The sequence below is a fragment of the Rhinolophus hipposideros genome (genome assembly GCF_964194185.1).
Source record: "Rhinolophus hipposideros genome assembly, chromosome: X".
Classification (NCBI taxonomy): domain Eukaryota; kingdom Metazoa; phylum Chordata; class Mammalia; order Chiroptera; family Rhinolophidae; genus Rhinolophus; species Rhinolophus hipposideros.
In genome coordinates, this window is record NC_138046.1 from 73,872,311 (window position 1) to 73,886,039 (window position 13,729).

At 36.4% G+C, this 13,729-nt stretch overlaps 1 protein-coding gene across 2 annotated transcripts in view; it reads left to right on the plus strand.

Annotated features, from left to right (window-relative positions):
- HDX (highly divergent homeobox) overlaps window positions 1-13,729 on the plus strand; it is a 217,687-nt gene that overhangs the window by 199,146 nt on the left and 4,812 nt on the right. For both annotated transcript variants that reach the window (XM_081043668.1, XM_081043669.1), the window contains one exon: window positions 10,247-10,369. In XM_081043668.1, coding sequence (XP_080899794.1) covers window positions 10,247-10,369 — 123 coding nt within the window. The remainder of the gene's footprint in view (window positions 1-10,246; window positions 10,370-13,729) is intronic.

Genomic DNA, 13,729 nt, shown 5'->3' on the forward strand with positions numbered 1-13,729 from the left:
TTTCAAACATTCCATAAATACTGTGGAGGAGGAATATTTGCATGAGAAATTAGAGATCTGCATACCAAAAGATGCTTCTTGACTTTTGCAAATATGAATTAATGTTTTTAAAATATTTTAATGGACTGTGAGTGCAGCTCAAAAGGACTATGCATTCAAAAGAGACATTAAGACAATGATGATAGATATCTCCTCTATTGAAGAAGATTTCTTGGTCAGCACTTTACTATTGTTCTGACAATGAATGAATACTAAAACAAAAACTTAGAATTAGTCAAATGTATTATGGCAAGAGCATGTTGAATTTTATTATAATGCTTACTGGTAACTTAGATTACTGTAGACTGCCTTTGGATAAGGAATTTAGCTTGAATCATCATTTGCAGATGATTCACTTGATATTAAAGGATCTGAAAATGAAGCAGTTTTATTAGGTTAAAAAAGTTCTAAACGGAGCTGATAAAATAGTTGATGCAGTAAACGCGTCCATACATTGAATGTCATTAATGCAACTGTATCCTCTCAACTGAAATAACGAAGATGCCCATAGAATTAACTAATTTTAATGTCTTCTATAAATCTTTTTCAACAAATGCTGTTAAAGTTCGTGCTGTGCTTTCTGAGACCAATTCTCCAGCTGCAAGGAATACTCAAAACCTATTTTCATGTTTCTTTGGCACAGGGGCTGGGTAAAAATTATTTTTTAATTTTTAATCAGTTTTTTTTTTACATTTTTATTAGTTTCAAATGCACAAGACAAAGTAATACTTAGACGTTTATTATTTATATCCCACACACTGTGTGAACCTCCCTCCCCCCAAACACTATCCCTCTGACATCGCACAGAGCCATTACATTTCCACTGTCTCTGTTCCTAATACTGTACTCCGCTTCTTGTAAGTATATATATACATATATATACATATATATGTAAAATTATAGTTGGCATTCATTATTGTTCAGCTTCAGGTGTACAGTGCAATGATTAGGCATCTACATCATCCCTGAGGTGGTCTCCCAAATGGGACACGTGTCCATCAGATACCCTACAAAATCTTTACGACATTATTGATTACATTCCCCAAATTAATTTTCAAAACCCCATAGCCATCTTGTGGTTATCGACTGTTCTCTAATCCCCTCACCTTCCCCTTTATTCCCACCCCCACCCATCTACCAACCCTCAGTTTTTCCTCGTTGTCTCCAAAACTGTTTCTGATTAGTTCATTCACTTATTCTTTTCTTTAGATTCCGCATGTAAGTGAGATCATATGGTATTTGTCTTTCTCTGCCTGACTTATTTCACCTAATGTTCTCTAGGTCCATCCATGTTGTTGCAAATGGTAAGATTTCTTTCTTCTTTATGGCTGCGTAATACTCCATTGTATAAATGTACCATAGCTTCTTAATCCAGTCATCTACCGATGGGCATTTCGGTTGTTACCATGTCTTGGCTATTGTGTATAGTGCTGCAATAAACATAGGAGTGCATAAAGATTTTTGAGTTGGAGTTTTGGATTTCTCCGGATAGATACCTAGGAGTGGAATTGCTGGATTATAAGGAAGTTTCATTTTCAGATTTTTGAGATAACTCCATACTGTTTTTCATAGTGTCTGTACCAATCTGCAATCCCACCAACAGTACACAAGCGTTCCCTTTTCTACACATCTGCGCCAGCACTTGTTGTTAGTTGATTTATTGATGATAGCCATTTTGACTGGGGTGAGATGGTATCTCATGTGGTTTTTATTTGCATTTCTCTGATGGTTAGTGAGGTTGAGCATTTCTTCATATGTCTGTTTGACATCTGTATGTCCTGTTTAGAAAAATGTCTCTTCATGTCCCCTGCCCATTTTTTAATTAGGTTGTTTGTTTTTTTGTAGTTGAGTTGAGTGAGTTTTTTATAAATTTGTTCTATTAACCCCTTATCAGATGTATCATTGGCAAATATCTTTTCCCATTCAGTAGGATCTCTTTTTCTTTTATTGATGATATCCTCTACTGTGAAAAAACTTTTTTGTTTGATGTAATCCCACGTGTTTATTTTTTCTCTTACTTCCCTCAAGCGAGGGGATATATCAGTAAAAATCTTACTCTGGGTAATGTCTGTGAAGTTTCTTCCTATATTTTCTTCTAGGTATTTTATGGTTTCAGATCTTACATTTAAGTCTTTAAGCCATTTTGAATTTATTTTTGTATATGGGGTAAGGAGGTAGTCCAGCTTCATTTTTTTGTATGTGTCTGTCCAGGTTTCCCAACACCACTTATTGGATAGACTGTCTTTACCCCACCGTACATTCTTGCTTCCATTGTCATAGATTAAATGGCCATATAGGCATGGATTTATTTCTGGACTCTCTATTCTGTTCCATTGATCTATGTGTCTGTTTTTATGCCGGTACCATGCTGTTTTGATTACTGTAACCTAGTAGTATAATTTGATGTCAAGTATTGTTATACCTTCCACTTTGTTCTTATGTCTCAAGATTGCTGATGCTATCCGTGGTCTTTTATGGTCCCATATAAATTTTGGTATTATATGTTCTATTTCTGTGAAAAACGTCGTTGGTAATTTGATAGGAATTGCATTGAATATGTATATTACCATACGCAGTATGGACATTTTAACTGTATTAATTCTTCCTATCCAAGAACATGGTATGTGTTTCCATCTATTTGTATCTTCTTTTATTTCTTTCTTCAGTGTCTTATAATTTTCTGAGTACAGTCTTTTACTTCTTTGGTGAAATTTATTCCCAGGTATTTTATAGTCCTTGGAGCAATTTTAAATGGGATTGCTTTTTTTAATTTCTCCTTCTGATGTTTTATTATTGGTATATACAAATGCAACTGATTTCCAAATATTAATTTTATATCCTGCTACTTTACTAAATTCATCTATCAGCTCTAATAGTTTCTTGGTGGAGTCTTTTGGGTTCTCTGTATATAGTATCATATCATCTGCATATAATGACAATTTTACTTCCTCCTTTCCAATTTGGATGCCTTTTATTTCTTTTTCTTCTCCGATTGCTGTGGCTAGAACTTCCAGCACTATGTTGAATTGAAGTGGAGAAAGTGGGCAACCTTACCTAGTTCCTGATCTTACAGAGAATGGTTTTAACTTTTCCCCATTGAGTATGATGTTAGCTGTGGGTTTATCATATATGGCCTTTATTATGTTGAGATATGATCCCTCTATTCCCACTTTCTTAAGGGTTTTTTTATCATAAATGGCTGCTGGATTTTATCAAAAGCTTTTTCTGCATCTATTGATACGATCATGTGATTTTTATTTCTCATTTTGTTAATGTGGTGTATCACATTAATTGATTTGCAGATGTTGAACCATTCTTGCATACCAGGAATGAATCCCACTTGCTTGTGGTGTATGATCTTTTTAATGTATTGCTGAATCCAGTTTGCTAATATTTTGTTGAGGATTTTTGCATCTATGTTCATTAGCGATATTGGCCTGTAGTTTTCTTTTTTTGTCGTGTCTTTGTCTGATTTGGGGATCAGGGTGATAGTGGCTTGTAAAAAGTGTTTGGGAGTCTTCCCTCCTTCTGGATTTTTTGGAAGAGCTTGAGGAGAATAAATGATAATACTTTTTTGAACGTTTTGTAAAATTCAACTGTAAAGCCATCTGGTTGAGGGCTTTTGTTTGTTGGGAGATTGTTGACTACTGATTCAATTTCCCTGGTGGTAATCAGTCTATTCAGGTTTTCTGTTTCTTCTTGAGTTAGCCGTGGAAGGTTTTGCGCCTCTAGAAAATTGTCCATTTCTTCCAGATTGTGAAATTTGTTGCCACGTGGTTGCTCATAGTAATTTCTTATTTTTTTTTTTTTTTGTATTTCTGTAGTGTCTGTTGTCACTTCTCTCTAATTTCTGATTTTATTAATTTGGGTCTTCTCTTTTTTTTAATGAGTCTGGCTAAAGGTTTGTCAATTTTGTTTATCTTCTCTAAGAACCAACTCTTGGATTAATTGATTTTTTGTATTGTTTTTCTGGTTTCGATTTCATTTAGTTCGGCTCTGATCTTTATTATCTCATTCCTTGTGCTCCCTTTGGGCTTATTTTGCTGTTCTTTTTCCAGATCCCTTAAGTGTGAAGATAAACTGTTGATTAGTGATGTATCTTGTTTCTTTAGGTAGGCCTGCAATGCTATGAATTTCCCTCTGAGGACTGCTTTCGCGGCATCCCATAGATTTTGGGTCATCGTGTTTTCATTTTCCTTTGTCTCGAGATAACTTTTGATTTGACCCATTGATTATTTAGTAACATGTTATTCAGACTCCAGGAATTGCTGTCTTCCAGTTTCTTTCCTGTAGTTCATTTCTAATTTCATAGGACTGTGATCAGAGAAGACAATTCGTATGATTTCAATTTTCTTAAATTTATCAAGACTTGTTTTGTGGCCTAACATATGGTCTATCATGGAAAATGTTCCATGTGCGCTTGAGAAGAATGTGTATTCTGCAGGTTTGGGGTGAAATGCTCTGAAAATATCCATTAAATCCAAGTGGTCCAATGTATCATTTAAGGCTGTTGTTTCCATATTGATTTTCTGTCTGAAAGACCTGTCCCTTGTTGTCAGAGGTGTTCTCAGAAGTTCCCTGATATGATAGTGTTACTGTTGTTCTGTGTCTTTATGTCAGTCAATATATCTTTTATATATTTAGGTGCTCCTATGTTAGGTGCACAGATGTTTACTAGGGTTATGTCCTCTTGTCTGATAGGTCCATTTATTATTATATAGTGCTCATCTTTGTCTTTTAATATGTTCTTCATTTTAAAGTCTATTTTGTCAGATATAAGTATTGCAACTTCAGCTTTTTTCTCGCTTCCATTTGCATGACATATCTTACTCCAACCCTTCACTTTCAGCCTGTGTGTGTCTTTTGATTTGAGGTGACTCTCTTGTATACAGCATATACAAGGGTCTGGCTTCCTCATCCACTCAGCCACCCTATGTCTCTTGATTGGAGCATTTAATCCATTTCCATTTAATGTGATTATTGATATGTACATAGTTATTGCCATTTTAAAAATTTGTAGTTGGATTGTTTTCATATTTCTTTTATTTACAGAAGTCCTTTTAGTATTTCTTGCAATGCTGGCTTGGTGGTAATAAATTCCTCTAGCTTATTCTTTTCTGGGAAACTCTTTATCTCTCCATCAACTTTAAATTATAGCCTTGCTGGATAAAGCAATCTAGGTTGTAGGCCTTTGTTTTCCATCACTTTGAGTATCTCCTGCCACTCCCTCCTGGCCTTCAATGTTTCTGTAGAAAATTCATTAGATAGTCTTATGGGAATTCCCAGGTATGTAACCCTCTGTCTTTCTCTTGCTGCTTTTAGGATTCTTTAAGCTTTGCCGTTTTATCTATAATGTGCATTGGTGTGGACCTAGTTGGGTGTATCCTGGTTGGAACTCTCTGTACTTCCTGGGCTTGTATGTTGGTTTCCTTCATCAGGTTAGGGAAGTTTTGGGACATTATTACCTCAAATATGTTCTCAATACCTTGCTTCCTCTTTTCACCTTCTGGTATTCCTATGATGCGCATGTTGTTGTGCTTGATGTTATCCCATAGGTCTCTTAAACTATCTTTATTGTTTTATATTCTTTTTTCTTTCTGTTATTCTGTTTGGGTGATCTCTGCTAACTTGTCTTCCATGTTGCTGATTCAATCCTCTGCTTCATCTAACCTGCTGGTAATTCCTTCAAGTGAGTTGTTTATTTCTGTAATTGTGTTCTTTAGTTCTAATTGCTTTGTTTGTTATGATTTCTATATCCTTCTTTATGTCTTCTCTAAGCTCCTTAAACATTCTTATCACCAGTGTTCTGAACTCTGTCTCTGATAGATTGGTTACCTCTGTTTGATTTGGTTGCACTTCTGGAGGTTTCTTCTGTTCTTTTATTTGGGACTTTTCTTTCTTTGTTTCCCCATTCTGGCTGACACTCTGTGTTTGCTTTGATATATTAGGTATATCCCCTAGAGTTTTTATTTCTTGCTGGGTTATCTTATGTAGTATGTGTCCTTTATATTTGACTTGCACTACTTCGTTCTTCTCCTCTGCGTGTGCACCAAAGGTGACTCTTGTGTTGTGTATATTGTTCTGTTAAAGAAGATCTTTAATTGCTTTTCGCTTGTGAGTAGGTGGGGTTAACTCCTAGGCTGACTAGTTGTGAGACTTGGCTCTGCCCACAGCATGGTGTTCTGCTGTGTGAGGGTTGACCGCTTAAATGTGGTTTGGCCTCTATGGGCTGTTGTGCCTGTAGAGAATTCCCTCTGGGTGTGTGACTTGTAGGTGAAACCCGGTAGTACTCGTTTGGTCCACAGTTGGCCTCTGGATATGTTGAATCTTGTGCCTCTCAAGCTGGGCATTGATAGGACAATTTCAGAACAAAGCAAATCACCAAGCACAACAACAACAACAACTACAAAGGAAAGATCAAATATCTTCACAGGTAAAAACAACCGACAACCCCCACTGAACACAGGCAAAGATATCAAAGATGTAAAGACAAAACAAAACAAAACAAAACAAAAAGCAGAGTCAGTCTTGGCTTAAGCCCACCAAGTAATCTCCTGGTTGTCCTCTGCTGTACCAAAGAGTCCCCTGTGTATTGTGCAGGCAGAGGTGGTCATCTGGTGCCCAGAGTGACGTTGGGACTGCAGATTTAGATCTGTGGGGCTGATGGGTCTGGCTGGTAATTTTTACAAAGTCAGTGCAGTTTCTGCCCTTGCCTGCACATATGCGAACTGAGAGTAGCATCAGTAGCCCTGTGTCCAGTTCTCTTGAGTCTTAGGGCACTTCTTCTGTGTGTGTGTGTGTGTGTGTGTGTGTGTGTGTGGAAGGCGGGAGATTTCTGAGCTGCTGAAAGCCAGGAGCTGAGTCTGCTGCTTACTGCTGATCCCTGGGAGTGTCTTCCCAGATGTAATTGCCCTGCCCTAGGCAGGCCAGAAATTTGGGGGCTGGGGATGAAGGGGTCTTCTCTTTCCCAGCCTAGCCGTGTCATACTCTTCCCGCATGCCAGAAAAGGTGGTGGTTGGGGTTAGAGGAGTCTCTTCTCTCCAAGCCCAGCAAAAATCACACTCTTCCCAGCCTCTTCCCTGGGTCAGAGCTGCCTGCCAGTCTTCCCAGAGCCTGAGCACTAAAGCTCCTCTGTAATCTGACACTACTCCTCAGTTCAGGGGCCAGTTTAAGTCTCTGGAAAGGCGGGGGTAGGATTGGAAGAGTGGGGGGTAGGGGCCCAGGTATGGAGTTTGTGTCCTTTGTCCGACCTAGGGCCCAACTAGCTGCCCCCTCTGCGGGAGAGATCAGCTGTGGGACACAGGGAAAGAGACCTCCTCCTGGCTTTTGTGTTCTCTGTTCTGTCCGGTGATCCCCTGTGTCTCTGCAGCTGCGGATGCCAGCCACGTTTCCACATTCGCAGATGCGGGCCGTGTTTCCACAGCCGCAGATTTGGGCTGCGTCTCCACAGCCGAAGGTGCGGGCCGCATCCTCACAGCCACAGTACTGGACCGCGTTTCCACTGCCGCAGATGCGGATTGCATTTCCACAGATACAGATGCAGTCCACGTCCCCACAGCTGCAGATGCGGGCCACATCTGCACTCTGCTCCCTTCCCTCTTTCCCTGCTCACCCAATTTGCGCACCTTCAAGTAATCCTTGCATGAGTCTCTTAGCTGTTCTGCATGATGAGTAGAGAGTCCTTTGATGGGTTATATTTCCCGTTTGTGATAAGATCCGGAGGAGAATTCAAAAAGTGTGTCCTGCTGCGGCCATTCCTATGACGTTCCTCTCTCTATATTTCATCTTTATTCCAGGTTTTTTTTTATATATATAATGTCTGCACAATAAAATTTACCTCCTTATATAGTTAGATGAATTTTGAGAAGGGGACACACTTGTGTAACCGCAACCACAATCTGTTGATCTATTGATCATCACTTGTGTTGTTTCTATTTTTTGGCTATTATCAAGAAAGTTGCTATGAGTATTCATGCATGTCTTTTTGTGGGCATGTGTTTTCATTTCCCTTGGGTAAATACCTGAGTAGGATTGTTGAGTCAGATGGCAAAAAGAGTATGTTTAATTTTGTAAGAAACTGCTGAAACATTATCAAAGGGGAAGTACCATTTTACACTCCCCACAGCAATGTATGAGACATCTAATTAGTCCAGATTCCCACTAGTGATGTAGGTGATTTCTGAGTGTGGGCCAGGATCATGTCTCATGAAGCCAAAGAATGGAAACATGGACCAGGGAGAGGCAAAAAGTTTTAAAAAGAGGATAGTTTATTAGAGGCAGGAGAAGAGGTTGCAGCTCCCGAGTGGGAGGGGGTCCCTAATGGGGGGTGCCCCATGACTGAGGCAAAAGCTCTTACTTTTATACCTTCCCTTGCCTGTTTCGGGAAGGAGAGCTTTTTGGAGATGGGAATTTGTTTGAAGAAGGGAACTGGTGCCTTCTAATGAAATTCGTCTACCAGGTTTGTTCTGCTTGCCCATCTTAAAGGAATTAGCAAAGTATCCTACTCTTTATCAGATCTGCTCCATTTGTCAGGCCAAGATGAAATTTATGATTAACCTCAAGGCCTTGTTATATTATGTCCTAGAGCGAAGGAGTGATTTCAAAACCTGAAGTTTTAGGATATGACTGTTTTTGTTTATTCTACCCTGTCTACCTAGGGACATGCTAACTGTCCTATATCACTAGCACTTTTTATTTGCTATTATCAGTCTCTTTAACTTTATCCACTGTAGTATGTTTGTAGTAGTATCTTATTGTGGTTTTAATTTGCATTTCCTTAATGACAGATGTATTAAGCATTTTAATATGTTTATTGTATCTTCTTTGATAAAGTATGCTTTCAAATATTTTACCTGTGTTTTATTCTGTTTCTGGTCTGATGATTGCATTGTAAGAGTTCTTTATGTGTTCTGAATGCAAGTCCTTATCAGATATGTGAGTTGCTCATATTTTCTCCCAATATGTGGCTTGCATTTTTATTGTTTTAATGGTATCTTTTGAAGACCAAATATTTTTTTGGTTGTTTTTTTTTTAACCTTGATGAAGTCTTTCTTTTAAGTTGCATTCTTTTTGTGATCTCTTGAAGAATCTTTGCCTAACCCAAGGACACCAAGATTTTCTCCTCTGCTTTCCTCTAGAAGCTTTATAGTTTTAGGTTTTACATTTAGGTGGATGATCCATTTCTTGTTAAATTTGGTACATGATGTGAGGTAAGGGTTTATGTCTTTTTTTAAAATATAGGTTGTATATATCCATCCTTTTGCCAATACCACACTTTCTTGATTTCTTGATTACTGTAGCTTTAGTAGTTAATCTATTCAGAGCACTTTTATGGTCATTATCTTCTTTGAGACTTATAACTCTCAAAGCTAGACTTATCAAAGATTACTAGTATTATATCCACTTTACTGATGAGTAAACAGAGTTGCAGAGAACTTAATTGGCCTGCCCAAGTTTACACAATTCTCAGTAGTCTTGACACTAAAATCCTCTCAAATCCTGGTCTACTGTTTTGGTTCTTTCTTTCTTTCTTTCTTTCTTTCTTTCTTTCTTTCTTTCTTTCTTTCATTTTTTCTTTCTTTTTTTACCTACACAACTATGGTAGCAAAAATAGTGAAGAGAGACTGGGTCTAAAATTTGTGGTTATACAGTGGTATATTTGGAGATGTTTTCTGAATAACAGGCTCCTACATAAAGACAAGGGAGTGCTCAGCAAACTAAGTCTTAGTAATTATTACTTAGTCTTACTAATAATTTCAGTCTCTCTTTGGTACATAACAATAATCTTTTTAGTTCTCAGTATTTAGCTTTGTGAATGGTACATTCAGAATTACTGCATCTGCAATTGCTCTTTACTTGGGGTTAATTGGGCTCTCTCTATTCTTAATCCTAATCCAAGTGCTAATTAGGTTTAATATAGGAGGAGTCTTTACAAGAAGGGAAATGTTTCTTGATTTTTCTCTTACTGGAATTCATTTGATTGGATTTTGACCTTGCAATTTTTTTTCTGTTGGTGATTTGCTTAAAAAGGCAGCCTTTGAGTAGCAGGATAATTTCTTTCTGTGCTTTATATTTCTTTCTGCTAAAATTTTATCTTCTTTATTGTCCCCCTATTTTGATTGCTTTTTTAGAATTTTATTATGCATCAGCCATATACATTCCTAGGTTTGCAGAAGGTAATTATATTGTTTGATGTTTTCTCCTTCAGAATGAAGAAGTCAGATTCATTGAAAATGAGCTGGAAATTCAAAAGCAAAAATACTTTAAACTTCAGACATTTGTTAGAAGCTTGATACTAGCTATGAAAGCTGACAATAAGGAACAACAGCAGGTAGGTGCCAGAAGAGAATAGTAAACTGTAATGTATCATCTTGAAAAACAGCATGTCACACTTGGGTTTTTCATATATATATATTTATTTTTGTTTTGTTTTATTTTCATACTTAATTGCTGCTTGCCATCAAGGAAGGATTTGTTACTTATGACCTTTTTCAGCACAGTTTTCTTGAGAGTGCATATTCAGATTTTGTGTGCAACTTTAGTGGAAAATCAAAATAACTGATTAGCATACTTTAATTCCAAATTCGCCTTAAATAAGGATTTAAAAAAAATTAATTATAAAGAAATTCTCAAAATTTTTATAAAGACAGTTACCTTAACTAGCGAGGCACATATTTGGGGACCTTTTGTGAACGAAAGACATAAGGCATTTATTTGCCTCTCTTCCAGATTTCAATTACCTTCTAGCCCCTACTAGAGTTTGCAAATGTTCAAATGCCTTCTATTTTATGATATGTAGCTCATCACTAAAAATGTGGAATTGCTTTGTGAAATTCTTTGTGACCACAGTTCATCATCTACTTTTCTTAATTTAACTAAAGTATTTGATTCATCTACCCCAAAGATGAAATGTAATATCTTTTGTTTGTCACTGTGGATTTTTGTTTATAAATTCCTCTCAAATTATATTTTCTGTTTCATTTTTATATGAAATTTGTATAATAACGTATTAAGCTTGTTAAAAATAATTATAGAATCATAATAAATGTTCCATTCAATACTAAATGATTTCAAATTTGCTTCTAAGTTGTATATGGCTATGTTGATTACTTGTGAGAAAAGTTGAATATGCATAGTATGTCACACAGGTAACCATTGATTAGGAAACAGGCTCGGAGATTTTTATTCAGCAAGGAATCTCAAAAGCACAAAAATCTGTCCCTTATGTCCAAGCAAGACTGCACATACCATCCCAGCCATCTCCAGGGGAAAAGATTAGATTCTTAGCATCTCAAAATTCTCCTTTTTTTAAAAAAAAGTGACAAAGTCTTTGTATGTTTAACTGAAGTACTGAACCACAAAATTTAAACTAAAATAATTTACTCATGAGGCTTAAACAAGCATGTACATTATGTGTCCAGTTTAATGAATTTTTCTCCCCCGTGCCACACACACACACACACACACAGACATTCCAAGACAGTAGTCTTCAGTTACCTTTGCCAGCTTTATTTAAGCTTATTGCTTTATTATGTGAGTTGTGCATATTCCATGGCATGCTGAAAATATGTTTGTTTTTTAGAAACCTAAACTAAAGATTTTACAGAATAAGGTAGTGGTCTTGAACATGGTCCCAAGGGTACGGTAAATTTTAAATAACTAAAAACAACAAAAAAACAAAGTTAGGTCCAACCATTGGAACAACTCGCAGTGTGGTCCTGGTCCCAAAAATCATAGCATGGTTTTGAATTCAGAGTTATATGGCCAGCTAAATAACAGTTGTCTATGTCTCTTGACATCTAGGAATAACACACAGATTGCATTTTATTTTCTAATTCTAACCTTACCGCTGGCTTCATTCTTTCCCTAAGACCACTAACAAATAAGAAAAGTAACTACTGTACATTTTACTTTTCTCCTTCTCTTATACTTTTCTTATGATGAAGACTAATCACCTAAGATATGGACAAAATGTTAGCTGAGAAAAAGAGAAAGTTATGCAAAAATTGTAGTGAAAGTCATAGCCTATATAATTAGCACCCAAATAGAAACTACTGATTTTCGTAGTTGATATTGGATACAATGGATCTCAAAACATGGTCTCAAAATACAGAAGACATAAAAATTATTCAGGTGATGTCTTAAATTACTGATTTAACACTATGAAATACTTAGAGGTTTATTTCTAGAAGGAATTAATTTTTATTCTACTTAATAAAAGAGAACTAGTGTGTCATTGGTTTCTCATTTAAAAAATATATCATGTTTTTCCATTAATCTTAATTTGGGTAAATTGAGTGAGATGAATGGTCCATTGAACATTTTACCCCAATGAAGTAGTCCAAGCTTTAAAAATATATGATACTGTCTGACTGAAATATTATATTACCCAAAGGTTTTTATTTTTAATCAATAGACATTTTAAGATAAAAATAATGTTGCTAGCCCTGTACTAAGTCATTACTTATGATCTTTCTTCCCCTGATAATTCACTATGTGATCCTAGCCAGGTCAATTGTCTTTCTTGAACTTCAATTTCTCCACTTTACAAGGAAGGTAAGAATGATTAACATTATGGAACTTGGCATTCACACCTTAGGGCCTAGAATAAGTATTATAGAGACTAATGATATATTTGGGAAATGCTTTAATCTCTTGGGAAGAGTGGTATTATATCAGATTCTGAAGACAGATTGATGAAGAACTTGTAATAAAGAAAGTTAATTGTGTTAGTATCTAAGAAGAAGGCAGTTCTAGCAATTGGCATACTCCAAAGATTTGTTCAATGTGCCATTGTTGCAATCCAGTAAGTTACTGAAAAGAAATTTTTTAAGTAGACCTTATGCTTAGTGCTCTATAGTTTAATATACTCAGATATTAAAGTTTTCCTATTTTATACTATATTCATTTTTCCAGTCAACTACATGAAATGCAAAGAAAAGAAATAAATAATAGTGATTCTTTGATATCAAAGTCTCCCCACTAGAATTTAGAATGTCATTTAGTCTGTTCATCCACTTGAATTTTCAATACTCTAAGCACATGTTCAGTGAATGTTCACTGGAACATTTTGCCCTCTCTAATATAGTTTCTTCATAGTTACAAAGTGAACTAAAGCTAGTGATGTATTTCTCATAAACTAGGATCAGCAAATGTCAGCAAAGGCTTTGTTTCACCTGAACTGGTTCAGTGGTAAACAACTCTTCTGGAAGAAACTGTCGTTGTGTCCTATTATTGCAACCTAGCACCTTAAAAAGCATGTAGTACATCTAGGTAACTGTTTTGTAAGCACTCTCAGTTTCAGCAAGAAATTCATGAACTGTTTAATAGTATAAAATAAATAACAACTCTTGTTTTCAGAAGGAGTTAGTCTTTCCTTATGTAGCCTGGCAAAAAGGGGAAAGTTTCTAATCTTGCCTCTCTGCTATAAGAAAAAAAAGTATAGGATTTATAGCTGCCACTTCTTTTAAAAAAGAGAATAGGAGAGTACTGTCTTATTTCAACAGTGCATTTCACATGTTCTCCAGTATGCCATGTCTTTCTGTCCCTTAATTCGGTAATGGCAAGCGTGAATCTCTTTCTGTTCCCTTGGTCCTTGTTTACCACTGCACCCAAAGCCCACACTACAAGTAATGATGTCTAAAAATTGCCCAGATACGCTACATCATTTTTAGTATTGGTAGCAGCAAAT